This window comes from Malaclemys terrapin, chromosome 10 (genome assembly GCF_027887155.1).
Source record: "Malaclemys terrapin pileata isolate rMalTer1 chromosome 10, rMalTer1.hap1, whole genome shotgun sequence".
Classification (NCBI taxonomy): Eukaryota; Metazoa; Chordata; order Testudines; family Emydidae; genus Malaclemys; species Malaclemys terrapin.
In genome coordinates this window covers 19,545,502-19,572,882 of record NC_071514.1, presented here as the reverse complement: position 1 = coordinate 19,572,882, position 27,381 = coordinate 19,545,502, and the positions used below count along the sequence as shown (strand labels likewise).

Sequence of the window (27,381 nt, the reverse complement as noted above, 5' to 3'; positions counted from 1 at the left end):
CTTCCCACTTCCCTGAAACTGGAACTAAAGCTGCTCTGCCCCAGAGAGAAACCATGAGCGATGTTGGTACTGCCCTCCACGGTGCAGGGGGACAGTGATGGGGCATTGGAAGTGGGTGAGGTCTAACCCCAGGAAGGGGTGTTTGAGGCACAAAGTACCCCACTGAAGGGTGGAGGCGAGCTCTCGCCCTGCGGCGCATTAGGGGAGGAACTGCCTCCCTGAGGCGATTCTTACAGGGCGGGGGGTGCTCTTTGGGCACAGGACCCCCACCGGGGGTGCTGGGGAGGGGGACGTTTGAGGAGTGTGTCAGCGGGGTAGGGAGCAGAGGGCAGTGCCCGGCGGTGGATGGGGACAGTCATGCCACGCCAGGCCTCGCGTTTGGGGCCAATAGGAGAGCGAAGCGGCGAGGGAAGTCCCGTTAGCGGCCTTAACGCAGAAGCGGGGGAAGCCCTGGCGGTGGGAGCGTTAAACGGCAGCACACGCAGTCATGCTCCCGCCCCCCGAGTGCGCAGCTGCGGCTCCCCAGCAGGGCTGAACCTGTGGCGGCGCATGCGCGAGCCGGTGACGCATGAGCCGATGCTAGGACGCATGCTCGGTAGCTGAGAGGAAGTAGAAGCTAATTTTCTCCTGGCGCTGGTGAGCTGCCGGTCAGCACCGGGCGCTGCCGGTCAGCACCGGGCGCTGCCGGTAGCGTGCGCCGGGCTCGTCTCCTCACTGCGAGAGACCTGCTCAGCCGCTCGACTCCGGCTGCCCCGCAGCTCCGGACCCTGCCCCCGCGACGTGCCCTGGTCTGGGGCGGGGGGGCTCGAGAACCCACCCAGCTCTTCCGTTCCCGCCTGTAACGATATAAGGGGCTGAGGGGCCGGCCGGTCTGAGCAACGAGCTGCCTGTGCCTGGCTGGGGGCTCCCCTGTATGGGGGGGACACCAGTGCAGCCTCCGTGTGGCTGGGGAGTGCCCCATGGCCAGCTCCCCGCGAGGGTGGGTGGGTTGAGGGGTCGCGTTGGAGAGTGAGCGCCCTTGGCCGCAAAGGGTGCCAGGCACAGGTAAGATCCTCGCCTTGCGCGTGGTTTGCTGTCAGCACTTTGCAATACCGGCTATGGCGGCTGCTCTCCTAAAGCTGCTTCCTCTAGACCCAGGGGACGAAGGCACGCAAAGATGCAGGATGGGACCTGCCACGTTATCCACTCTGGGAGCCAGGCTCGGATCCCTCCTTAGGATCACGGTTCCTGGTGGCTGCTGTTTGTGCACCGCCTGGCCCAGAAATGATTTGGCTGATGGTTACCTGCAGCTTGATCTGAAATGTAAAACTTCAGGTTTAGCTGCAAGCAAGTTGAAAGGTCTCGTGCTGAGTGTCAGTCACTTGAAGCTTTTGGCCTGTCACCGGTTGAGAAAAGTAACAGTGAAAGTGGTCCTTAAGAACCTTGCCCTGAAAAAATCCACCCCAGAAGCAACACTACAGGAGATAGTCAAAGAGCTGCTGAGAAATGTGTATGTTTCTCTTCACCATGTTGTTACTGCTGCCCCAATTCCTGGAAATCCAGTAGTGTGTGTTGAAATACTGGCTGTAGATGCTTCGACAGAACAAGCTGGCCTGATAGCTCCCAAAACTAATATAAACATTAAAGAAGTAGTCACTTTAGAATGGTACAGACACTTGTCAAAGGACACCGCAAAAATTTCAGCTGCAGGAATGGATGATTTGGGCAGCTCTTTGAAAGAGATGATTGTTTTGCCTTTCCATTTTCCCAAAACCTTCAAGAAGTTGGGTCTTTCTGTCCCTCGTGGAGTACTGTTGGTGGGCCCTCCAGGTGTGGGGAAGACTCTTCTCATAAAGGCAGTTGCAAGGGAAGTGGGGGCGTATTTGCTTTGCATCAGTGGTCCAGCTATATATGGCTCAAGGCCTGGAGAAAGTGAAGAGAATTTGCGAAGAGTTTTTGAACAAGGCAGGGAATTGTCCAGTGAAGGACCAACCATTCTCTTTATTGATGAAATTGACTCTTTGTGCCCTAAACGGGGAAGTTCAAACAGCATCCCTGAAAATCGTATTGTTGCTCAATTGTTAACTCTTATGGACGGCATAGGCAGTGAAAATGAGATGGTCGTCATGGCAGCAACAAACAGGCCCGATGCCTTAGATCCTGCACTGAGAAGACATGGTAGATTTGACCGAGAGGTGAGCATAGCCTGTTCCTCATGTTTTGTTTTTGACACTTTAATACCATTTGTCATATTTATATTGAAAAATCAGTGAAAAAGGGTCTAGTGGTATTGTTCTGCAGGGTCAAGTCAGCTGATCGGGTTTGATGCCCTATTTCTCACTATAAATCAGTGACCTACAAAGGAGAAGAAAAAGTTACCTTTTTGCTGCTTTATAATGACACTTGGAGGGTTTTTTCCCCCATCTTGGTTTTTACATAATTGATTATAGGTTTATATACTAAATATGTACTTAAACTGATGTAAGGCACTTAACAGTACCACACAACATTTTGATTAAAAAACTAAAATCATACAAAATTAACATGGCACACATTAAATGGATTAAACTGGCTAACTGACAATTACATTATGAGACCTGTAAATGGGGAATCATGGTCGATCAGGTTTATTTCTAGGGGGGGAATTTCACAGGGATTGGTTCACATCATCACTGATAAAATTTGCAGCTGACACAAAGATTGGGAGCATGATAAATAATGAAGAAGACAGATAATTGCTCTGGATCGCATGATAAGATGGAAATAAGCAAATAATATAATACAGCTGAATGTAAAATTATATATCTTGGAATAAAGAACATGGGCCATATTTACAGGATGGGGGACCCTATCGTGGGAAGCAGTGGCTGAAAAAGACTTGGGGGTCATGGTAGATAATCAGCTGAACACAAACTCCCAGTGTGACACTGGCCAAAAGGGTTAATGCAATCCTTTGACATATAAATAGGAATATCGAGTATGAATAGGGAAGTTATTTCTGTATTTGGCCTGGTGCAACTGCTTGTGGAATACTGAAGTTCTGGTGTCCACAATTTAAGAAAGATGTTAATAACTTGGAATGGGTTCAGAAAAGAGCCACTAGAATGATTAAAGGATTGGAAAATATGCCTTATAGTGAAAAAGTCCAGGAGCTCAATCTACTTCGTTTAAAAAAGTGAAGGTTAAGGGGTGATTGCCATCTATAGGTTTCTACATGGCACCAAAAAAAAAAAAAAAAAAAGGGCAGGGAGGGCTCTTCAGTCTAGGAGACAAGTGTATAACATGATCCAGTGTCTGGAAATTGACTTTCAAACTGAAGTAAGGCATACATTTTTAACTGTGAGGGTAATTTACCATTGACACAATTTATCAAGGGTTGTGGTGGATTCTCCCATCACTGAAAATTTTTGAATCAAGATTGGACGTTTTTCTGAATGAGCTGCTTCAGTTCAAACAGGGATTAATTCAGGTAAATCCTGTAAGAAGCCTGTGTTGTACAGGAGATTAGACTGGATTATCACAGTAGCTTTATAATCTGAATCTATACCCTACTTTTCCAGGAAGTCTCAATGGACACCTGCTGAATTAGTAGTCCTATTATATCAGATGTCATGCAAATGGAACCTGATTAACTGAGGCTAGACCTACATTCAAACTATTACAAAACTGATTGTAGTTGTGAATTATTTTAACAACATTTCTGTACTTGAAAAAACCAAAATACTTTTTCTGGTATTCATCATTTTGCTTGCTGAATTGGTGGTAGCTCTTTGCAAAAGCACTTTTTTGCTAGTATAAATTGTATCTACACTAGGAGTTGTACCAGCAAAACTTCTAGGGTAGACCTGGCCACGAGAAATGAGCTGAGCTGATGGTAGCAAGAGCAGACAGTATTAGCAATAATGTATTAAGATAGACAAGACTAACTTCTGACAGTGTGGCACCTTTCATAAGCACTAAATCTACTTCTAAAATGTAAAAGGAGTATATTCTAGGGACTCTTTGGACTGTGCAGAAATTGGTGATGTTCATGTCTAGTACAGGTAATTGTAAAATCTTCTAAGAACAGGTAGAACCATGCTAATTCACACACACACACTTTATAATTTACACACAAAATTGACACTTTTTGCCACTTTCATGAAAGATTAAATAGCAGAGTGCTGTAGTGAGAGCTCATTTTAGTTAATGTACTAACTTCATTATTTTTACAAAATATACCACCTTTGCTTGTATTTTAGATCTATATCAGACATCAAATACTAACTTACAATTGTCAAAATAAATTGACAAAAAATACAGTCAGCAAAGTGATGCATCCTTGTTTCCTTTATTGTCTGCCTGTGTACTCACTAAAACCTTGAACCTGCAACAAACTCGATGCAAGGGTCTATTCCAAGATCATGGCCTAAAATCAGTAATTCACAAAGATTATCCCAGTCAGTTCAAATTTGATAAGTTCGTCCATACTGCATTCACACTTTTATCTAAATTTTCAGGATTTAACAGCATTATTAACTAGTGAAATACACAGTTTTGATTGGTTATATTTTAGCAGGTTTTCAATAATTTATGCACATTACAGGCTGGTTGGTCCTTTTTTGTGCAGTCATATTTTCTTTATTTATTCCATATGTTACTTAATTGTACAGAGATTAGCTTTATTTAACAGGCCATAGAGTAATCATTCTCCGTGTGGTTTTTTATCTGATGTGTGTCTTGTACAGTTTTTAAATAGAAAAATATTATCAGTAGCCTCTTGTGTTCTAATGTTGCAAGGAAGTGATTATTTCACTATTAAATCTCCTTTTGATTAATCTTTCAAATATGACTTTAGATCAGGGGTCGGCAACGTTCAGCACGTGGCTCGCCAGGGTAAGCACCCTAGCGGGCCGGGCCAGTTTATTTACCTGCTGACACGGCAGGTTTGGCCGATCGCGGCCCCCACTGTCGGCAGTTCGCTGTCCCGGGCCAATGGGGGCGGTGGGAAGCCGTGGCCAGCACATCCCTCGGCCCGCGCCGCTTCCTGCCACCTCCATTGGACTGGGACGGCGAACCGCAGCGAGTGGGGGCCGTGATCGGCCGAACCTGCCGCGTCAGCAGGTAAATAAACTGGCCCGGCCCACTAGGGTGCTTACCCTGGCGAGCCGCGTGCCAAACGTTGCTGACCCCTGCTTTAGATACTAGGTGGCATTTTTTTGTAAAACATCTATTCGTTGAAGTGCTACTAACCTGGAAAATTAAATAAGTGTAAATGAAAAGTACATGTATCGTGCTATATATTTTCAGAGTATTATAGAGCCATTAATTAGACCCTTGTGAAACAGTGTAAAAAGAGGAGAATTTGTATGAGGGTGTCTAAAATACGGACAACATAAGTGACTTATCTAGGGCTACAGAGTGAGAGAGAAATATAACAAAACACTGATAAATTTCCATATATTGTATTGTTTTAGGTTATCATTGGGACACCAACACTTAAACAGAGAAGGTCTATTCTACAGTTGATTACTTCTAATATGCCTATTTCCACTGATGTTGATTTGATCAACCTAGCAGAAATGACAACTGGATATGTTGGAGCTGATCTTACGGCACTCTGCAGAGAAGCTGCTATGCAGGCTGTCCTCCACAGCTGTTTGGTAAGGAGTCAGAATAAACAAGAAAGATGGCATTATTCACATTTATCACTTTTCCCCACTAATATCACTCTACTTTAATATATAAAATGAATAATTCAGGGATGAGACTATTCAAAATAAGCTAGCAAGCGTGTTATAGATGTAATTATAAGCTTTGCTACGGTCTTTCAATCCAATCACCAAGTGACTGCCATCTCCTTGAGGGAAAAGGTGATGTGGAATATCTTTATTCTCTCCGTGAGCTTTTTAGTGTCGTACAAGGCAGAGAATATACGTTTTTAATTGAAGAGCAAATTCTATACATTTTTTCCACCTAAGGTCTCTCTTATAAGCTACAAGCAATTTATATAAAAATCTATTTCTTAGTAAGGTGAGCCATGTAGTAGTTTGTGTTGTGGTTTGCACAAATAGAGACTTATTTTGTTTGTCTAATATTACATGACGTATTGGCCTGAAGAGAACAGTTACAAATGCCCATGGTGCAGCATTTCTGGGATGTTGTAGATATAGATCTCAGGGAAGCATTATTTGTTAATCTTTCTTCCCCCTCAGTCAGGACTGCTAGGAGAAGGGGAGTAAAGGCTTCAGTTGCTCCCTTGTTCATCAAGGTGGAGTGGAGGGTCAGAAAAGAAGTCAAGGAGTGCTTCTGTGAAATTGAGATCCAGAATATCTCTGGAATCATAGAAACTATGGGAGATGCTGGTGCACTTTACTCTCCTCCCTGGGTGGTGATAACAGGGGAACATTTTATTTATAGAACCTCCAACACCAAAAATCCTGTACAAAAATTTAAAATGATCATTAAAATAAAGTTGAGCCCAGTAGCCCTGACAGAAGCAGCCATTCTGTCAAAAGATGGTCAAAGGAAAAATAAAGCAAATTGCTGGCCTCTGTGCTGTATACACTGACGACTCTTCTGCAAAGTGCAGCTTATTACATTTTATTATGAAATCTGTAGACTTCAGCAAACATGATATAGGGGGTAGCTTGCCAGGCTGCAGGAGACTCTCCACTGGAGGGAAGGAAGAAAGTCCAATAGCTCGCAGACAGTGGGGTTTTTAGCCTTGTGCTGAATTTCTCCACTATGCTATAGAGAATACAGTGTCCCTCAGATTCATGCTCTGCCTGTAGAGCTGTGTCTAGCCAGCGTTTCTCAAATGCGGCCACCAAGGGCTTTTCTTGTGGCCACCGCCTCCTGGACAGTGATGTGGGACAGGGCAAAGCAGTGGCCTCTCCCCTGAGGCTGCCAGCAGGGGTTGGGTCCTGCTCCCTTCTGGAGAGACAAATGCTGGAGTAGCAGGCTGCTAGTGAGTTCCCCACCTTCCCTGGGGTCCCATCCATTACCTCTTAGCCCCCCCATCCATTCTCCCCATTGCCTCGGGCTCCCACTGCCACTGTATCCACCTCCCCATCCAGGGCTTAATTTGTCCCTGGGCTTGCCAGCGCTGAGTAAGTCTTCTGCTGTGAAAAGTGATATCTGTATATTTCAGAGGGGTAGCCGTGTTAGTCTGAATCTGTAAAAAGCAACAGAGGGTCCTGTGGTACCTTTAAGACTAACAGAAGTATTGGGAGCATAAGCTTTCGTGGGTAAGAACCTCACTTCAGATGCTCCCAATACTTCTGTTAGTCTTAAAGGTGCCACAGGACCCTCTGTTGATCTGTATGTTTGTTAATATCACTTTTCACAGCAGTAGACTTACTAGCTAGCAAGTCTTTAAAAAAGCAACCCAAAACACACAATAAACAAGAACAAAAAAGACAAGAACATGCAAAGCACCTTATTTGTGTTTCTGTTCTGTTTAGTTCCAATAAAGAATAGAGACAAGTATACATTATTTTTATTATTGAGTCTGCAAAAAATCCCAACATAAATAAATTGGAATGATTTGGACATGTATACGTGCATATTTATCTGTCTTTCCTAAACTTAATTAGGAATTTTAGTTAAAATGTTAACAGCGGCCACCAGCAAGAGTTGGTGGCCGTACTCTGAGGCCACCAAAAAATTTGTTGTGAGACCCCCTGGCTATCCTATCAAACTTGGTAACCCTAAGTCACCACTAGGTGGTAGCAGCAGTGGAAGCTACTAGTAATGTAGACAGGACTCATGTGGGGCATTTTTAGGTGACATGGTAGGAAACATCCGAGTCCTGTTTACCTTAAAGCATCTACCTCAGGTGTCATTTGAGGAACTGCATTGGTGGTGAATGATGGCTACAAAGTTTTCTAATGTAGACAAGAAGAATATGCAGAGCATTGAACAATACCAGGGATCAGCCTGGCCTTCGATGAAATTTAGCATGAACCGAGGATGAAAAATAGATCCATAATCCAAGATTTTTGCAAACCTGTATTCTGTAGAATGTTTGAGGTGAGGGGATATGTGATGATTGGGTCTACAAATTTACCCTAGTTATGAGCTTAACTCTAGAAAGTACATGAAAATTAATAAGAGACCACAGTAGCCTAAAACAACAAATGTTGATGGGAAAAGTTATGAATAGGAAACAGACTGAATTAGTCCAAACAAAAGGGCCTACTGATATAACGCAAGGACTGTATTAAGATCATGCCTGGTAAACAAGAGAAGTATGAAATCAGAAATCAACGGACCAAAACTGTTTTTTCAGAAAGTAGCCTAATTGGTGGACAAAATAATAAATAGATGGGCTGTTTTGCACACAATTTCCTTTGTGAGTCCTTAAAGAAAGAGACTTTGTGAGGAAAAAATTAGTTACTAGAACAAGCTCTACCATAATGGCTATCATCCCCATTGTTTCCTGGGACCCTGATCCGGGCCAGAGAGAGGGACCTATATGACATCACCACCTCTACCAGCTCCAGCTGAATCCCAAACACCATGTGGGATCCAACAACAGCAGCTCCAGTCCATCTCAACTAACTTCTCTTTTTCCCAAAAGGACAGTTATTGCCATTTTTGATATCTAAAAGAATGTCAAAAAAGGGGATTCTCCGTCTGAAGACTTTCTCCAGCTAAAAGTAAAGGGAGCAAGAGACGCTGTTAAAATGATAGCCTTATGTAATATTTTACATTTCAAATGCTTTAACTGTTTTTCCTTTCTTTTATTAAAGGCTAAAAGGATTTTTAATGGAGTATGTGCCAGGGTACTAAACAGACTGAGGTCTCTGTATACCAAACCCCAGACTTTATTTAACACTGTTTAATGTTGGACAGTGACTGGGTTATGTTAATGCCTTTGGTCCATATATTCAATCTAAATGCATTCTGCTGTATATACTGGAACAGATGCCTGAATAAATGGGAGGGAGCTAGGAATCCTGTATGTAGTGGCCCTAAACCCTGGGTTTATCAACAGCTCCCCTCACTAGAGTCCCATATGGCAGAACTAGAGTAGATTCAGGAGAAAAGCAAAGATACTCTCTCAAACATCAGTTTCTTTCAAAAGTGTCCAGCCCTGTGCCGTAACAAAAAATGTATCCAGCCACAATGAATGCACGCCATTTTGTTGGTATGTGTTTGTACTTGTGTCTGTCACATGTAAACTCTTTAAAATAGGGGTTCTCCTCTTTGTCAGTTACATTTGGCATATTGTAAAATGCTGTGGACATCTAATGTAGCTATATAAATTATTAATGATGCAAAGGAAGAAACAGTGCTTTCCTTTTTTATTTGTTCTTTGTGCATTTCTTCAGGATTCAGTTCGCACGTTGATTAACATGGCAGATTTCCATGAAGCTTTTAAAAAGATTCAGCCATCTTCCTTTCGAAGCAGTGTTGGACTAACTGACTTTAAACCTGTTACCTGGGAACAAATTGGTGGTCTTGAAGATGTGAAATTAAAGTTAAAACAGGTAGAGTGCAGAACACATTTAAACAAAACTGTAATTTCTCCCATCTACCTCAAACTGTTCAATACACTGCAGAATTGAAAAGTGTTCTTATGGGAATTGCATTGGTCTTTAATTCGTATTTAAAATGTTATTCCTAATTACTTAAAAATATTAAAGCACGTTTTTGTATTTTCTTAAATCAAACTAAAATTGCCTATACACAGGCTCTAGCACCTTGTGAGTAATTAAATTTACAATCTCAAAATATCACCCAGGAGCATACCATAGTAAATTAACACATCAGCCAGTAGAGGGCAGTTACTGCAGCAGCATATACCCATCTCATTCCAACTACCCTCGAGTCTATACATTTTGGCTATTTCAGACCAGAGGGGAAATGAGTTCCAGAGTCAACCAATGTGCCCTCTCAGAGAATGCCGTACCCACTGCCCTATCTCCTTTATAACAAAGAGGGTCAAATTGGAGTGTGTCCGTTGACCTCAACTGTGGTAATGCAGCAAGGTAAAGAGCAGTATTGTGACCAGTAGTTTTATTGGCTAATGTGTGACTAGATACATCACTGCAAATGTTTCATCCTTTCTGTATTTACAGAGTATTGAGTGGCCTATGAAGTTTCCTCAGGCTTTTGTGAGGATGGGATTGTCTCAGCCAAAGGGTATTCTCCTATATGGGCCACCGGGATGTGCCAAAACCACTCTGGTGAAGGCTGTGGCAACAAGCTGCCATTGTTCCTTTCTTTCTGTTAGTGGTGCTGACCTTTTTTCACCTTATGTTGGCGATTCAGAGAAGATTTTGTCTCAGGTTTGGTTTTTAATCACATATGATGCATAATTTGCTTATTTTTGTATAAAGTATTCATCACTCCTTTGTTTTGCTTTTTAAGACGTTAAGGCCTGATTCTCATCTGGTCTAAATGGATACAGCTCAATTGACTTCAGAGGAGCTATTGCCATTTACATCTGCTGAGCATATGTCCCTAAGTTATATTTCAAACTAATTTCTTTAATCTACCTATTGTGTATGGCTTTTTGTTCTTTGGTTGACCTTAGTATTAAGTTAGGCACCTAGAGTCTGCTAAACAGTCAATGTAAACCAGATTGGTCTCCATTGAGTGTTGTAAATAAATATTTATTTAAAATGAATTAGTTAAGTAAAAGTATAGAAAATCTATAACAAGTTTTTTCAGTTGACATGGTGGAACTTATACATGCATTACAACATTCTACATTTATTTTATTAACCTTTTATTAGGTTTTTCGACAAGCAAGAGCACATACTCCAGCAATAATATTCCTGGATGAGATTGATTCTATCCTAGGATCTCGATCAGCCTGCAAAACTGGACATGGTGCCCCAGAGAAGGTTCTTTCTGTCCTTCTTAATGAACTAGATGGTGTTGGCATTAAAGTCACAGAGAGAAGAGGAAATAAATTACAACTTGAAGGTGATTGTCAAGAACAAAATGAAAAGGAGAGACAGGTATGTACACTCGCATATATAGGAAGAAGGTTCGTTTTTATTGCTAAAGTGCTCCAGAAGTTTAAACCATTGGCTTTCACAGATTAAAACATTACCTTTCTGCTGCCTTTGACAACTTCTTGATAGTATCCAGTATTTTCTTTTACATACAATATTGGAGATAGCTAACATGCTCCTGCTATGCTGTTAAAATGGATTTCAAGGTGGTAGGGTTACATCTTCACCTCCATTCTGGCATACTGAAGAACCTTCCATCACCACCAGAATTTTATTCTTACACATGCTTCATTCTTCTTTTTTGTTTCCTTTATTTTCATCTGTAATTTTTTCTCTCCCTCAATTTTTGTGACACACCACCTGAGTACCTTTAAAACTTCTCCTTTACTCCCTCTGCATGTTAGAATATCATAATTCTGAATTCTTAGAGCATTATTGTACATTATTAACCCCTTGTTATTTAGTTATCCTCTTTTGTTTCATTTGCTGATAACATATTTTCTGCCTTTTTCAGTAGGAGTCCTGTCTCTGAAATTTTCACTAGAGCATTTTAACAGCATTGTCTTCTTTTACTAACTTGCAACTACTGTCCCCATGTAGTCTGCTTTTAACTACCTAAGCTGACCTTTATTCATTGCAAGTGATCTTAATTTTATTTAAATATTTATTTAAAACTATTCCTGATTACATTTAAGGAATTATGTCAATAACTAAGTCACCTATTCCCCATTACTGGGTATATATTTCATCATTGTAAATTTCTGTGACTTCCCAGTTTATGGTTTCAGATTTATTGCTGCTATAATGAACACACAATACATATTTTAATAAACTTTTTAGTACTTGTTGCCATTTTAAACAGTTATATAAACCCTTGAAAATGTTGTATGATACTGCAGTCTTACGTCTTCTGTGCACTCAATCCGACATGCACAATCTTGCTAGATTCTGACCACAAGAAAGTTCCATATGCATTACCAGAATGGATATTGATTCTTCTTTATTGTATTACACATTGGTATATTGACCTACACAAAGTAGGAACATTTGTAGTGAAAAGGAAAGTGACTACATATGGATATATGCATTTATTCTTTGTATTGCCTCTTTTTTTCTTCTCTTAGTTGACACTTATAAATTATACTTGTCCTGTAGCCCAAAGCATATAAAACACTGTATACCCATCTAATTTGCTGCATATGTAATCTCATTCAGATAGCGTTTCAAGAAGTTTTGAACAAAGATGTCATGATAGTTGCTGCAACAAATAGACCAGACAAGTTGGATGATGCCTTGTTGCGCCCTGGAAGGTTAGACAAGATCATCTATATTCCACCTCCAGATCAGAAGGTAATGCATTATAAATCTGTACACAAATTTAAATAGAGGTGTGAAGTTGTAGGTATATTATTTCTTAACAACAACAAAAAGAGGCATAGTACTATAATGTATGTAAGTGTGTGTAGCTGTTTGCACTGAAGATTAACTACTAAATATCTAGCTTTTAAAATAAATATGAAAGCAGCATGGATTATAAAATATCATTTAAATGTATATAAAAATGTACCCCTTCAGACACTTTGACCAAGGCACAGGCATTTCTGGCATTTCCTGACTTTTGAATGCTTGATGATGATATATTTGCAAAATCAAGCATTCAGAAGTTAGGAAATGCCAGAATTGCCTGTGCTTAGGTCAGTTTATATTACAGTAACTCTTCACTTAAAGTTGTCCCGGTTAATGTTGTTATGTTGCTGATCAATTAGAAAACATGCTTGTTTAAAGTTGCGCAATGCTCCATTATAATGTTGTTTGGTAGCCGCCTGCTTTGTCCACTGCTTGCAGAAAGAGCAGCCTCTTGGAGCTGGTGGGGGCTTGGAACCAGTGTGGACAGGCAACCCCGCTATCAGCTCCCCTAAGTTCGCTGTGCACAATTACCAGGCAGTTCAGGTGTCCCTCCCCCCACTGCCATGTGCTGCTCTTGCCCTCTGCCTTGGAGCTGCTCCCTGGAGCTTTGTAAGGGCGGGGAGAGGGAAGAAAAGTGCTAATGTCAGGGTGTCCCCTGCTCCTGTACCCCCATCCCCACAGAGCAGGGGGGACACCACAGGGCTCAGGACAGAGGGAGCTTGCTGGCAGCAGCTGCTGTCTCAACTTGCTTATCTACCTAAAAAGGCAGTGTACTTACAGTGGGGTCAGTGTATTTAAAGGGGTAATGCATGTCTCTCTCTCTCTCTCTCTCCCCCACACACATGTGGTGTGTGTCTCTGTCTCTCTCTGCCATGCTGTCTCCCCTCCTTCCATTCGAGCTGCCTTGTAGTGTGAGGCTACATTAACAACATGTGTTAACCCTTGAGGGCTAAGCCGAGTGCTAGTTCATCATTTAGCAGTAAGGCATTCCCTGGGAAATATCCCACCCTCTTACTTCACCACCTCAAACAATCATCATTCCTGTGTACAGTATTAAATTGTTTGTTTAAAGCTTATATTGTGTGTGTAGCGTGTGTGTGTATATATATAACACACACTATATATAGTCTTTTGTCTGGCAAAAAAAAATTCCCTGGAAGATTAAAATGTTGGTAAAGATATAAGCAACTGAAGAAAGTGACTTACAATGGAAAGTATTAGACAACCTTAACCATTAGCATTGCTGCGAGATCTTGCCAACTCCCTACTCAAAAAAAACCACCAACAACCAACATAGCATGGATAGTTGAGCATTCTACATTATTTTGGGGTTTTCTTTGTCTTACATTTGAGTTCTTTAGATAGCCTATACCAAGTTAGGAGTGGGAGCACAAAGGTACAAAAGAAAACCAAAAAAAAAACAGGCAGCAAGATCCAGTGATTCATGATTTTAAGAAGTCGTGAGATGATGTAAAAATTGTTGCAATTGGTGAGGATATTGCTGCAAAACTATAGCTTAGTGTCCTACAGACCAGTAAGATACCGGGCAGCCCAACTAGATTTTCATTCAGAGTGCTAGTATTCAGAATTCAAGTCAAGATGCCCTATTGAGTATTCGTTATTGAGCTTTGCCAATAAAATATTTTTCAACTGCTTTCTTACTGTCCACATTGAATGCATCATCTGATTACTCTGTGGTAAACTGGGTTTTTGCTTCTTGGCAGTCATTTGTCACAAGTAGAATATTTGTTTGTGACTGTAGTATATTTGAGTTTAGAATTTGCAGAGTAAAGTACTAGCCAACATGAGTAAAGGTGGCAGAAAATAGGCCTAAACAAATACTTTTAATAAAACAAATAGTACCTAAGTGACTGTCCTTTGTCTTTTGTAATGTGCTTGTATCATAGGGAAGGCTTTCTATTTTGAAAATTTGCACAGAAAAAATCCCAATAGATTCTGATGTGTCATTAGAACACCTAGCAGTTCAAACCAAACTCTTTTCTGGAGCCGATATTGAAAATCTCTGCAAGGAGGTAAGGAGTTTTTTGTTTAATCAGTGAAGTAAGCTGTAAGTGAGCACTTTAGATGGAGAGGCCAAATTATAGAATATTCTAAGACATTTGGTACTTTTACCCTTTTCATTAAAAATTGAGGAAGACAAATGAGCAAAATTTTATACCAGCTGAGTGAAAAACGTATGTTGTTCCAGTAAAATACACCCAGTAAATAAGGGCTCTGTTAGTATTGAAGTTGAACTAAGTGCAAAATTAGAATAAATTGCTCCTGTGGAGACACCCAGAAGAAGCAGACAGTTTGTGGAGCCTGGAAACTCTCCCTGCAGGAGATTGTATGGAGAAGGCAGATGATCCAACTTTACTAACCTGGATTTTTGGGGAGGAGGGTAAATCCAGTCCTGCAGAAAGATGGTTCTAGTCCCTCTCCTTCTGTCAAGAGCTTCTATCCTTGGACAAACACACAGTGCTCAAAAACACCTTCAAATAGTGCAAGTAAGGAGCATGAATTATTTCTGTTTAGTAGAAACAACTTAGGCACATATCCACTGCGCAGGGAGATGAGCATGCTGTGAGGAGTGCCTTCTCTTCCTGTGTCCCAGACCTTCCCCTCCAATAATCATAGAGCACGTTGAGAGCATGCTACCAAAGTGGCTCTGCCCCTCTTACCTGCATTTACCAGAATCTGTAAATCTGTTTACTCTCTCTTTGAAGCAGAGGGTAGCATTTAAAAGAGTGAATGAAAAGCAACGTGGGTTAACTTACCAAAAAAAAAATGCCAAACAAACCTGACAGATTTCTTTGACAATATTTCAGGTTAGTTGGAGTAAGGGACTACTCAAGTTCTGGAGCCAAGTACTAATCTTCTTACTTTCCTTTTGAAAGTCTTACTTAAAATCCAGATAAATTGCTCCCTTGTTCTACACATCATAGAACTTATTGCTGAAATTAACATTGATAAATCGGGAAGAAAAAGAATAGGGCAAGGGAGATGTGTCCACAAATATTTGAGGAAACGTATTTGAGGAAGGAGGAGGTTAGGTAGAATATCTGAAGAATTAAGTGACCAAGGATATGTCTTCTAGCCCAATCAACTAGATGCAGTAAGTGAAACAGTATTTACTGAATTTGGAATAGAAGAATAGAGAAGGCAAACTAACATTTGTATTATCTGATAAATTGACTTCATTTAATGTTTACCTATTGTTTTTTTTATCTTGAATCATACAGTACTGTGTCAAAACACTGGACTAATGTTCATTTTTATTTTTAAGTTTTGAAAAGATTGATTTGTAAAATTGTGTTGTGTTTTTTTAAGGCTGCTTTGCAGGCATTACAAGAGAATGGACTTGAAGCAACTAGTGTGAAACATGAGCATTTTGTAAAATCACTGAAGACTGTAAAACCATCATTAACCCTCACAGATTTGGATTTTTATGAAAAATTATTTAATAAGGAAGTATCCTCTTAAATCAGAAAAATTTGAAGAATGACATGCAAAAATTGGTGGGTTTTTTTAATCTGTTATATAATCTTTTATAAATGCATGATTTTGTATAACCCTTCTAAAAGTGACCTGCAAACAAAGGGCAGAAAAGTTTTATGGTACCCATTTTCCCTTCCTTACTGTATAGAAAGAAGAATTGAAAGGCTATATATATTCATTCTGCTGGTTTTCGACATAGAAGTATTAAGCATGGTCTTCCATAGGACCTTCCACCTCTGAGTCCCAGTCAGTCAGCACTTCTGTGAGCCAGAATGCAGCTCTTAAGACCAGTACCAGTAAGAGATATGACACAGTCTGAGAGGCCGTCCACAACCGCCAGAAATCTTTGAGGATTTACATTGTATATTGAAAGCTGCTTTTAACTGAAGGCACAAGGTTATTAAATATTAAATGAAGATTCATTTTTTCCAAACCATTAGATGATTGAATTAAGTAGGTGTTAACAAAATTAAATTTTTAAAGTCTGAATAATAGTCACTTCTCATCTCAGTAAGATTTTTACTACTTTTGTACTGCAATGTTGTCATGATCCTATTAGCTCCCAATGGTCCATAGAATAGTCTAAACTAGACAAGAACTAAATATCTAGTGCAAAGAAGAAAGCTTTTAGAAAAAATAACCTTTTGTGCCATATTTATACTTTAAAAAGAAATAAAAAAAGGGGCATAAATTACTTTTTTCTCGTGCTGTTCACCTTTCACATAAGGCTATATTTGCAATCATCATTTGAAGCATAGATTTTTTTTTTTTCCCCCCTATGGACTGCAACTTGCATTATCTTGTGTGTGTGCTGCTTTTTAATATTGTATTATAGTTTTCTGGTTTTGTATGTAATATAGCAAGGTTTTACTTGTTCTAGATTACAAAAATCTTTCACATTAAAGGAAAAATAAAAGTTAACATCTTGTTTGCATTAAATATAATAGTCTTTTTAAAGTACTGAATTTTTCAGACAGCATTCTTCTGATTGAGGTCTGTTATTGATGTAAACTAAACTTGAATAGCAGAGACTTGCTTAATTTTTGGGTTCCTTACACTGTAGCTATTACATACTTTTCCAAATAGCAGGACTATACTTTAGTCTGAATTGTAAGCCAACCCTTTCACAAATCAAAAAAGTCTTTATCCAGTAATAAGCTCTATCCTGCATGATAAAGTCTCTTTCTTAGGGCTTATTTGACAGTTTATCAAAATTGAATTTCCAAGTGTAGATGAGCCCTTAGATTAAAACTGTAAGATATATATTAGGCTGCCACAGACTTGCTTTTGTTTCAAGCAGTATATGTTCAACTCCTATAAGGACTCCTTTCCTGTTGTCCCTCAGCTCCCAAAATCAGATTGACAGTGCAGTGGATATGTACTATGGTTATGAATACTGTAGGAATTGCTACATCTTGATTTATGAATATTCATATGCAATAATGGTATGAACACTGTATATGTGAGTAGGTCAGTGAGGGGAAGTTTTTTTTTTTTTTGTACTGGGTTATAAGACTGTCCTGTGTGAATGCATTGTGCTAACTTGAACTTGGCTTAGTGGAATGTTTTATATGTCTATAATGGTTGAATTCAATGGGAACTGTACAGGACTGCAATATAATGACTTCCCAGATAAGAATACCTACATACACGCCACAAGGACAGTGGAGGCCAGCTGTTAGACATAGGAATCCTACATTTAGTCTCCAACATGCCGTAAATCTTGTTTTGCCAGGCTGGGAACTAGAGATCAAAAGATTAGAGTTAAGTCACCCCCCCCCCCCCCAGGCTTTTTATCAGTGAGCTGTCTAAGCAGACAGGCTGTATAGAGCAACCAAGGAAGGAAGGAGTCCATAGGAATTGGGCATTCTGAGATTCACAGAATGGTAAGCATTAGGAGAAAGTAGGCATGGACTTCTTTCTGATTTATAGTTTTTAAAATGTTTAATCTGAAATGGTTTTGTTCTAAATAAATTATACTTTGCTTTAAGGAAGCTGATTGGTCACTAATTACCACTGTCGTTGCTCCAGAGGGAATAGAACTGGGCCTCAGATGAAGTCAGACCTAAGGTGATCACAGCTGATACACAGGTTACTGCCACCCAGCACCTGGTCTGAGAATAGGAGAAATGCATGATTTCACCTCAAGAAAAAGAGAATTGCCTGAGGCCCAGAGGGAATGTGTTCAAACAGATCAAAGTGGATGAAGTGTAGTTAGCCTGGTAATTGTGATACAGATCATTCTCACAAACAAGGTGCAAGAAATAGTTCTACTGATTTAGTGTCACTTAGAATCTGGGGCGGCTAAATAAATGGCTTGGTATAAGAGGAAAAACCTTGCGAGTGTCTATTATCTGAACTGACTTACTTTCACCCTTTAATCCATTTCCCAGATCATCTGCAGAAGTCACTGTCAAACAAATATTGCATATCTACAAGACAGTCCACTAGGTCTTCAGCTCAGATAAATTACAATTTCAATCATCTATAAAATAACTGTCCTGCTGTCTCAAGGATTTTTAATTCATATCCGTACTTAACGCTCTATTCTGGATTTTAGATACAAGATCTTCAGGAGTAAAAGGCTTTTCTATAATTTAAAAAAACAAAGACTGAAGTGTCAGAGGATCCTGAGGACAAAATGCTTGTATGAATAAAGTATATTAATTGCCATTGACTGTGGGAACTGTGAGCCACTAAAGTCGTGTGTAGGTTCCTCGCAATCTGCAAATATACGTGTATCATATAACTTGTATAGTATTTTTAGCAGGAGGCGTGCCAGAAGCACTTTTGGCTATTGCAGGTATATAGCATCATTGAAATGAAGCTGCCATTTGGTGGTTTGCCTATTTTTGTGAATTTGGGAACCCATTTTGTCCAAAAGAATTTTATATAGTCTGTTGTTGGATCAGTAATGAAACAAGCAGATACCAATACAAGCACAAACCTATTTAAACAAAACAGTCCAGAGGTAAGTAATAATTGGTGCTGTTGGGAAGAGTGGTGTTTTTACTGACAATCTTTTTGCAGTCTGAATTTTATCAATCCCCAGTTTTCCTCCTACATTCCATCATCCTTTTATGCGTTTGCATTGTAAGTGGAAATGTTTGTTAAAAATACACTGATATCTGGAAAGAAATGATTAAATATTTTTACAAGTGTCTTTCTTTGTTTCTGCTTTTAACTTGGCAGGGAAGGGGTTTAGAAATGTAATCTTGTTTCTGTCAGGGGAAAGCTCTTGCAGCGTTCTCCTGTAGATGATGTAAAGAAACTCAAGTAAAATACAAAACCTAAGGTTAAAATTCAGAATGGGACATTGCTTTCTTTTTTCCTATTGTGTGTAATAAACCCCCCAAGCAGGTCCTCTAAATAGCATTACCCCAGCTTGTGGCTGGAGTGAGATCACTTGGCCTTAAAGATTCCATGGCAGTTGGAGACAACTACCGTGAAGAGAACAGCTAGCCACAAGTTGGAAGCCATTACTGTGTGAGAAAGGAGGTGGATTATAAATTACTGTCATAATTTGTTAGCTATGTTGCTACCACTAGGATTACAAAGGAGTATCCTGATGGTCTCAGTGGTGCTGTCACCCAAAAGTGTTACCATTTTTCTGCAGGGGTCCCTAAACCCCTAGGGCTGCTGTTGAGGGCCTATGGTGATGAGACATAGAAATGAGAGTTAAGAGATCAGGTAAAGCAATCCTTGCTGTTTTTCGAATTTTGAGATTACATCTTTAGAGGGAACTAAAGTTGAAAGCTTCCTCGTTGAGGGGACAAATAGTCCAGTGATTACATCCAGCCCACTTACAATTACTGTACACAGCAAACCCCAAGCCCAGCTGTGTGTCAGAAACTGATTAGGAGCATCTGGGAGTGGGTGGCAGATGTGAAAGAGTAAATGGTTATATTAATTTAGGGGATGTCTTTGCCAAGTGGTTCATCAGCCTCCTTGTGCTCAGTGTTGGTGCACCCCTTGCTGCCCTCCAGGAACAGTCTGAGCACGAGGCCAGCAACTAGTGCCCATACTTTAAATTGTGTGTGTGAGTCAGATCTGCAAAGACTCTGTAACGGGGGTGATATGACAAGCCCATAGGCTGCCTCTTGGAGAGGGCCTGCAGGGAGCAAGCTGGGCTTTCCCTAGTTCCGCCCCCTGGCGGCCAGGGGCGACTTGGAGGAAAACTGAGCTTACAGGCAAAGCTGCCTGTTCTTCCCCCTCTCACCCCTGCGGCTTTGCCGCGCAGCCGGACAAGCGGCGGAAGGAGGAGGCTGTCAGCAGCGCTGCCTCGCACCTGCCGCCCCGCCCCGAGCAGTAGCTGCCTCCCGCGAAGGGTAACGGGGAGAGCGGGGGGCACGCAGGCGAGGCAGAGTGGGCCCAGTCAAACACGCGGGGTGAGGGAGCCAAAGGGGGCAATTAGGAGAAGCGAGAGAGGGAGGAGCCCAGGCGGGGGGAGGGAGTGAAGGGGGCGGAGTATGGACAGAGGCCGCGGGAACCTGCCTGTCAGCGAGCCACCTGGAAGTCAGCGGCAGGGGAGAGAGCGACCCCTCAGCCCTCCGCAGCTGCCCTCCTGCCGCGGGAAACCAGCCCGGCTCTCCCACAGCACAGCCCTCTACGCACTCCTCCCCCAACACGCACCCATACACCCCCCCCATCTCCCCCGCGGCCGAGCCACACACCCCCCCAACACCACCCCGCATACACCCCCGCGGAGCCACCCCATTTACACCATCGCCGCCCCCATCTCCCTCTCCCCGCGGAGCCACACACACACCCCCTTACCCCACTCCCGCTATCCCCACCCCGCGGAGCCCCCCCCTTTACACCACCCTTCATCTCCTCTCCCCGCGGAGCCAGCCCTCCCTTACCCCCTTCCTCTAGCCTCACCCCGCGGAGCCACCTCTCCTTATACCATCCCCCCCTCTCCCCCAGAGGAGCCACTCCCCCTTACCCCACCCCCATCTCCCTCTCCCCGCTGAGCCACCCCCCTTACCCCCTCCCTCTATCCCCACCCCTCCTTATACCATCCCCCCCTCTCCCCCAGAGGAGCCACTCCCCCTTACCCCACCCCCATCTCCCTCTCCCCGCTGAGCCACCCCCCTTACCCCCTCCCTCTATCCCCACCCCTCCTTATACCATCCCCCCTCTCCTCCAGAGGAGCCCCATGATGCAGCTCACCCCGCGGCCCTCCACAACCTCTACCCTTCTCCAGGCCACGCAGCCAACCCCCCTTTCCTTATTCCTTCCCTCTATGCAGCCCCCGTGCATGCACATACCCCGTCCCCTGCTCCTTCTGCACCCCACGCACATACCCCGTCCCCTACTCCTGCACCCCACGCCGCCAGCCCTTTCCGAACCGAGCCCCACCACGCTCTGCCTGCCTCCAACCTGCACGCACAACTCTTTGCAGCGCTCCGGAGCCGGGTCCCCGCATATTCCCGCAGGGGGAGCCGCTGCCTCATGCTGCCGGTTTTTGCAGGGACAGGAGACCGCAAGGGGAAGTTGTGCATAAGTCTGTACGACCTCTGCACTGGGCTACGTGACTTGGGACACAGCCAGTCTCCTGGGGTGTGAGCAGTGCTATATAAAAGGCTGGGCACCTCCCCAAGCTAAGGCTGTGTCTGCAGTGCAGCTTCTGCCCCTCTCCTCCCGGCCAGGTAAATGCAGGCTCCCTTGTCTCTAGCGGCATCTGGGATAGTGGATTAGAGGTTGTGACCTGCAGGGTGATAGGGGATTATGTAGCATGTGTGTAATCGCCTCTGCCGGTTGTGGTACCTAAATTGCCTCACTGATGAGATTGTAACTGGACACCCTTCGTTTCAGGTCTACAGTTGCCGCTATGGCCAATTTGGGCTTTTTCCAAATGCTAAGGAAAAACAAAGAAGTAAGTTTGCAAAAGAGCGTTGTTCTAAAATGATCCGAGCTGCCTTCCTGGCACTGACGAAGAGTCCTATGAACAAGTGCATGTTGAAGAGGTTACATTAAAACGTGAGATTTGCCAGATTAATAAAATGCACTCTCTAAAATAAAATGATGAATGTGCAGAAGTTGAAGACACACTGGAAGTGAGATGGTGCGATCGGCATATATGTTATGCCTTCTTTGCGGGAGTTTCACTTGCTTTAAAGCTTTTTAATTCATGTCTCCAGTGTGCATGGACCACCAAGAGAGACATTTTGTTCTTGAAAGCTTTGTTTTCTAACTTTTTGTCTTTCAGCTCATTCCTTTGATTGGTTTTGTGAGCTTGGCAGCAGGTGGGGCTCTAACTGCTTCTCTGTATTCCCTATGCACCAAAAGTGATGTGATGTAAGCATAATCCATTCCATATTTCTCTGAGTTATATGCTTGGTATTGAGTTTTCTTTCCTAAACAGATACACTTCATTGACTTCAGGGTATCAGAGTGGGGAGGGGGGAATTAGGGAAGATCTGACACTCAGCAGTTTTTTTAAATTAACATCTTAATCTTACAGATCATTAATTCTTCTATTATATTTTTGTAAAGAATTTACTCCAGTCTGTTATTCCCCAAACTGGATTAATTTTTGAATTTGTTGCTCAGAAAATTTATTTTTTGTCTTCACTATAAATGTAGTTTGAGCTAAAATGTTCTTGTGCAAAGTTTTAAATAGTGAATTCAAATAGCATTTAATATGTCTCAAATAGAGGAATGTGTTGAAAAGGAATCATTTTTACAACATTTTTTTACATTTTTTCTTCTGAGACAGAGGTACACAGATCACAATATGTCATTTCCAATAGCCAATAATATTCAGACTTTAAAAATTTAATTTTGCTAACACCTACTTAATTCAATCATCTAATGGTTTGGAAAAAATAAATCTTAATTTAAGATTTAATAACCTTGTGCCTTCAGTTAAAGGCAGCTTTCAATATACAGTGTAAATCTTCAAAGATTTCTGGCGGTTGTGGATGGCCTCTCAGACTGTGTCATATCTCTTACTGGTACTGGTCTTAAGAGCTGCATTCTGAGTCACAGAAGTGCTGACTGACTGGGATGCAGAGGTGGAAGGTCCTATGGAAGACCATGCTTAATACTTCTAGCCAATAACCCAGCCTTCACTTCCTTTACCATCTCATTCAGTTTATTTCACATAACCTCATTCAAGGTATTTTATTAATAACTCTCTCTTTGAGATATTAAATCAGATCAATAAATAACAGACTGCTATTGCTCATATCTAGATAGCAGGATTTTGATACCCATTATCAGTTACTACTTTTTTTCTTTAAAATAGTTTGACTATTAATTTAGGGCCCAAGCCTGAAACATTGAAGTCCATGGCAGTTTTAAAATTGACCTATGAGCATGACTGGGCTCTTAGCCATAAGGCTAAGGATTCCAGTAACTGTTACCTAAACCACAACATGATATTATTATTTATTAAGCAATGACAACATGTGTGGGATACAAACTACAAATAAAAGCCAGTCCCTCTGCCAAGTTTAATGGCCTAATGCTGTAAACCTCTATTCATGCAAGTAGTTTTTCTCACGTCAATAGTTACACTGAAGCTAGTGACACTACTCAGCTGACTAAGGGTGTGCAAGATCAGGCCCTAAAACATTTTGTTTTTCCTACAATGAATTTCATAATTGTTTTTTAGTGTTAACAAGTCTGGCAATCCAGAACCTTGGGAAAATGTGAATCCTAACAAGGCTCAAAAGGTAACGAATAAAATAATTTATTCCATAAAAGTTGGTATTGAGTGTAGTGCCAATTAACTATATTCTATTTCATTAGAGATTAAATGAATGTATATAAATATATTTAGAGCGTATGAGTTAGCAGAATGTTAATAGAAGAATACAATCAACTCTGCATTCCTGGTCTAATTCTGCAAAGTGCTTAGCAAATGCAACTCCTATTTACTACAGTACACTGGTTTCAGTGTGTGTTTTGGGTATACATGGCTAAGTCCTGTGTGTTCATAAAATCAGAAATAACCTAATATTATGGTTCTTAATTACTTCATTCTTAAAGTCTTAAGATACTTGTGGAGAGTCAGGTTTAATAGGCAAAAATTTATTGTGAGTGGTGTAACTATTTACTGTGCATAGACTGTAATGTTTTTTTCATTTGAAATGCTAATGTTTTATTTGATGATGAATAAAGAAAATATATTGCTCAATGGTACTTTTGTTTACTTGTAAAAAGAGAATGTAAAGTTACTTATTAGAAGACTTCCTTCATACACAAGAGATTGTATAAATTTCTGTATAGTGTAAAAAACCTACAAAACTTACTATATATTTAGAGAGGATAACTGTTTGGGTTTTAATAATTTGCTCTTCGTATTGTTCTTTTTATTTTTTAGCTTCTATCGATCAACCAGGAGTGGAAATCCATAGAGGAGCTGGAGAAGGTCAAAAAGATGATGAAGTGACAAGTTGCCATTGCCTCAAAAATGTACTCTATGAATCTAGTGGAATCATTTCTGCACAAACTCGACTACTGAAATCAGTGTGCGGAAATGCTTCTGCTACATTTTTAGGGTCTCCCTACATTTTTGGACTCTGGATGAGGAATTTCATTTTGTCTTAGTGGTTACTTAGAACATCCACACAGTCCAAAAATAAACATCTCTTTCAGGTACTCATTGTTTCAACAGTCATGTTTAACTTGATGTACAATGTTCAATATGCAGAGTATTAATGGGGTGGAAAATCCTTCATTCATATATGAGCTTTTTAGAATGCTGAATTATTTTTCTTAAAATACATATAATTTTGTAAATTTTCTAATAAAATGGGCACTTACGTTTTTAAATGTTTAGATTTATTCAAAATTCCCTGTGACTTCAAAAAGAGCAGGAGCAAGACCATAATGAGTGTGAAAGTGTCAATATTCTTTTAAAAGATCCTCTCCAAAATAAGAACTCTGGTCTGTTGCTGCTTAGTTCTTTATACCATATTTCAGTGATGTGTGCTAATTTTACCGAGATGCTATTTGTACATGGTAGCATAAATGGTCACAGTAGAAAATTTGGCTTCCAGTTCAGATTTGGTGAGTCCCAATCCTACAAAGACTTACACGTGTTCTTAACTTTGCACTGTGTCAGTTGTACGATTGACTTCAGAGGGACTACTCAGTGCATAAATTTAAGCAAATGTGTAAGTCCTTGCAGGACCAGGTCCTAAGACAAATTATCAGCACTTCAGTATGAATGAAACAAGAGCAAATCTTTTGAATTTGTAAGTTCCTGCTGTTTATTCCTGTGAAAATGTTATTAAAGTAAAATGAAGGTTAATTTGGAGTGGACATAAAACTTTATTAGGCAGTTTTATTATCCTCTTTTTATTGTACATACAAGTTTAAGCATAGAATACAGATTCCCAGAAGGCATTTTTAAATGATTTCTAGATAAAGCAAACAACCTTAATAGCATGTACCAAGAGAAAATCAACAGATTACATTAGGAGTAGGATCCTATATAAGTAATTTCCTGTTTAATAATTTACATTTTTTCTAAAGGTTGGTTAGTGCAGAGATCTGTAGGTATTCCTTCTCCTTTATGTGCCTTTAATTTTGGCATAATTGCCGAAGAGGGTATCCCTTCCAGAAAGGTTTTCCTTCATTGCGTCATGACGCATCCTCACTCCAGACAGTATCACATGTACTGACTGTGTGGTTTCTAACTATATTGTATTTCTAAAGTGCATAACATTTTCAGGAATCACAAGTTTGTATGGGTGAAGAAATCAAAGCAGGAATCATTAGATGAGCTACATTGGAGAATGACTTGCTTTCTGTGGGAATAACTTCTCTACATTTAGAAAAAAATCCCCCAAATGCTAGCAGTTGTGAAGTGCTATAAATTATTCAGCCACAGTGCAAACAAAACTGAAAGTAAATAATGAAGCCATACACCTAGACTGAGTTAATGTGGCCTTAGAGTTCTCAAAGCTTGTTTGATTTTGAGAAATAGAAAATAGTTACAATACTGTTGTGCTGCATTTTTTACAGATGTGGCAGTAAAGTTTATTTTTTACAAGTAAGGATGACTCAGCAGCATACAACTGATGTAAACAACTCCAGTCCTCCCTAGCTTCAGAAAAACTTTCATGTGTAAGGACAAGCGGAATTATCAGACTTATAAACTTTTCTTTGCTAAAATTACAAATTTAAGAGGAGTGGCATCAGAAGATCCCTAGATGTGCAACCACAAAAGTTCACCTTCCAGTCTTCTAGAATATTAGCTTTTGTCTTGTTAAACAGAGAGGCATTTTTAATACAGTTGTGTGCAATCTAATAATCTACTCAGTGTTTCTATATTTTTTTACTGGAATTTGCTCATCAAAAGTGTGCAGTGCTCTGAGTAAATAAGTGAATTCAACATTTTTGTCTGTCAGCAAATCACTTGTCTCCTCTGTAAAAACTGGATCTTGCCATGAAGGGTCTACCTACACTAGAAAAATAAGTGTAGAGCAATGGTGATATATAATGGAATGCTACAAAGATCAAATATAGATAAGATAATAAGCATTCTTATCTTGATATGTAGGCATTCCCTCAGATCTCTCCCTTACCCTCTCTAGTAATGGTATTAGCAAGCAAGGCCCCAAAAAATATGAAAAAATCCAAGATAATTTTTAATTTAGTCTGGAGTGAATGTACCATTTTCTCCACACGAAAAGTCAAATGTGCAGCAATATAAACGGGCGGCTCTATGTATTTTGCCGCCCCAAGCATGGCAGTCAGGCGGCTTTCGGAGGCACGCCTGCGGGAGGTCTGCCGGTCCCGCGGCTTCGGCGTACCCGCCGCCGAATTGCCGCCAAAGCCGCGGGACCAGCAGACCTCCTACAGGCAGGCCACCGAAGGCTCCCTGACTTCTGCCCCCATAGCAACTGGCAGGCTGCCCGCAGCTTGCGGTCCCAGGCACGCACTTGGTGCGCTGGTGCCTGGAGCTGCCCCTTAATATAAAACACAAGTGGGGAGGAAGGTTGTATAACTCAGTCAGGGGAAAGCATGTGAGCACTTAGAGCAATCCAGTCACTTCACAGGACAAAAAGAAGTCACTGGTTTCCTTCCCTACACTATAGCTCCTTTCATCCTGAATATTATTATTTAACATTTATTTTGCAGTAGCACCTGAAACCCAACCACATTGGAGCTTTGTTGCGCTGGGCATTGTATGGACTTCCAGAAAATGACAATCTCTGCCCCAAAGAACTTTATATGTCTATAGCAATTGAAAAGCACTTTACAAATATTAACTAACCTTTAATTACCTCATGTGAGGTAGATATGATACTCACTGTGCTGCTGTGGAATCTGAGGTACAGATGTGAACTTTTTGAAGTCACACAGAAAATCTGTGGTAATGCTTGGAATTAGAACCAAGAGTCCAGACTCCTGGTGCCCTGATCTAATTGGTAAACAACCTTGCCACTCTTTCTCATATTAGATAACATTAACAACACCAGTAGTGGGAGATTACCTCATGTGGTTACTAATTGTACCCTAATGGTCTGAAAAATAACATGATTAATGCCCGAGCAGTTGACCAGTAAACTTTTGGTGGTGCTTG

At 41.0% G+C, this 27,381-nt stretch overlaps 2 protein-coding genes across 5 annotated transcripts; both read left to right on the top strand.

Moving 5' to 3' along the window:
* The first annotated feature begins 666 nt into the window (after window positions 1-666).
* Window positions 667-18,999, top strand: SPATA5L1 (spermatogenesis associated 5 like 1). 3 transcript variants are annotated; one of them, XM_054042016.1, is made up of 9 exons: window positions 667-2,174; window positions 5,436-5,621; window positions 9,297-9,455; window positions 10,047-10,256; window positions 10,707-10,934; window positions 12,147-12,281; window positions 14,246-14,371; window positions 15,669-15,856; window positions 18,230-18,999. In XM_054042016.1, exons 1-8 carry the CDS (start codon window positions 1,098-1,100, stop codon window positions 15,819-15,821), a joined length of 2,274 nt encoding a protein of 757 aa, XP_053897991.1. In that variant the 5' UTR covers window positions 667-1,097; the 3' UTR covers window positions 15,822-15,856; window positions 18,230-18,999. The 3 variants fall into 3 exon arrangements, with proteins under 3 accessions (XP_053897991.1, XP_053897992.1, XP_053897990.1); XM_054042017.1 differs by having other exon boundaries at window positions 15,985-18,999; XM_054042015.1 differs by having other exon boundaries at window positions 15,669-18,999.
* A 1,091-nt stretch (window positions 19,000-20,090) lies between these two features.
* Window positions 20,091-25,101, top strand: C10H15orf48 (chromosome 10 C15orf48 homolog). Of its 2 annotated transcripts, none has more exons than XM_054042019.1 (5): window positions 20,091-20,164; window positions 21,654-21,714; window positions 22,048-22,136; window positions 23,458-23,518; window positions 24,169-25,101. In XM_054042019.1, exons 2-5 carry the CDS (start codon window positions 21,670-21,672, stop codon window positions 24,235-24,237), a joined length of 264 nt encoding a protein of 87 aa, XP_053897994.1. In that variant the 5' UTR covers window positions 20,091-20,164; window positions 21,654-21,669; the 3' UTR covers window positions 24,238-25,101. The 2 variants fall into 2 exon arrangements, with proteins under 2 accessions (XP_053897994.1, XP_053897993.1); XM_054042018.1 differs by lacking the exon at window positions 20,091-20,164 and adding an exon at window positions 21,407-21,487.
* Window positions 25,102-27,381: the final 2,280 nt, after the last annotated feature.

Bases quoted from the DNA above. Each gene is read 5' to 3' on its own strand.
- SPATA5L1 (XM_054042016.1), top strand. From the start codon at position 1,098: ATGGCGGCTGCTCTCCTAAAGCTGCTTCCTCTAGACCCAGGGGACGAA. The intron at 9,456-10,046 runs GTAGAGTGCAGA...CTGTATTTACAG, and splicing joins TGAAATTAAAGTTAAAACAG to AGTATTGAGTGGCCTATGAA. The intron at 12,282-14,245 runs GTAATGCATTAT...CTTGTATCATAG, and splicing joins TTCCACCTCCAGATCAGAAG to GGAAGGCTTTCTATTTTGAA.
- C10H15orf48 (XM_054042019.1), top strand. From the start codon at position 21,670: ATGGCCAATTTGGGCTTTTTCCAAATGCTAAGGAAAAACAAAGAA. The intron at 22,137-23,457 runs GTAAGCATAATC...ATTGTTTTTTAG, and splicing joins TGCACCAAAAGTGATGTGAT to TGTTAACAAGTCTGGCAATC. The intron at 23,519-24,168 runs GTAACGAATAAA...TTTATTTTTTAG, and splicing joins ATCCTAACAAGGCTCAAAAG to CTTCTATCGATCAACCAGGA.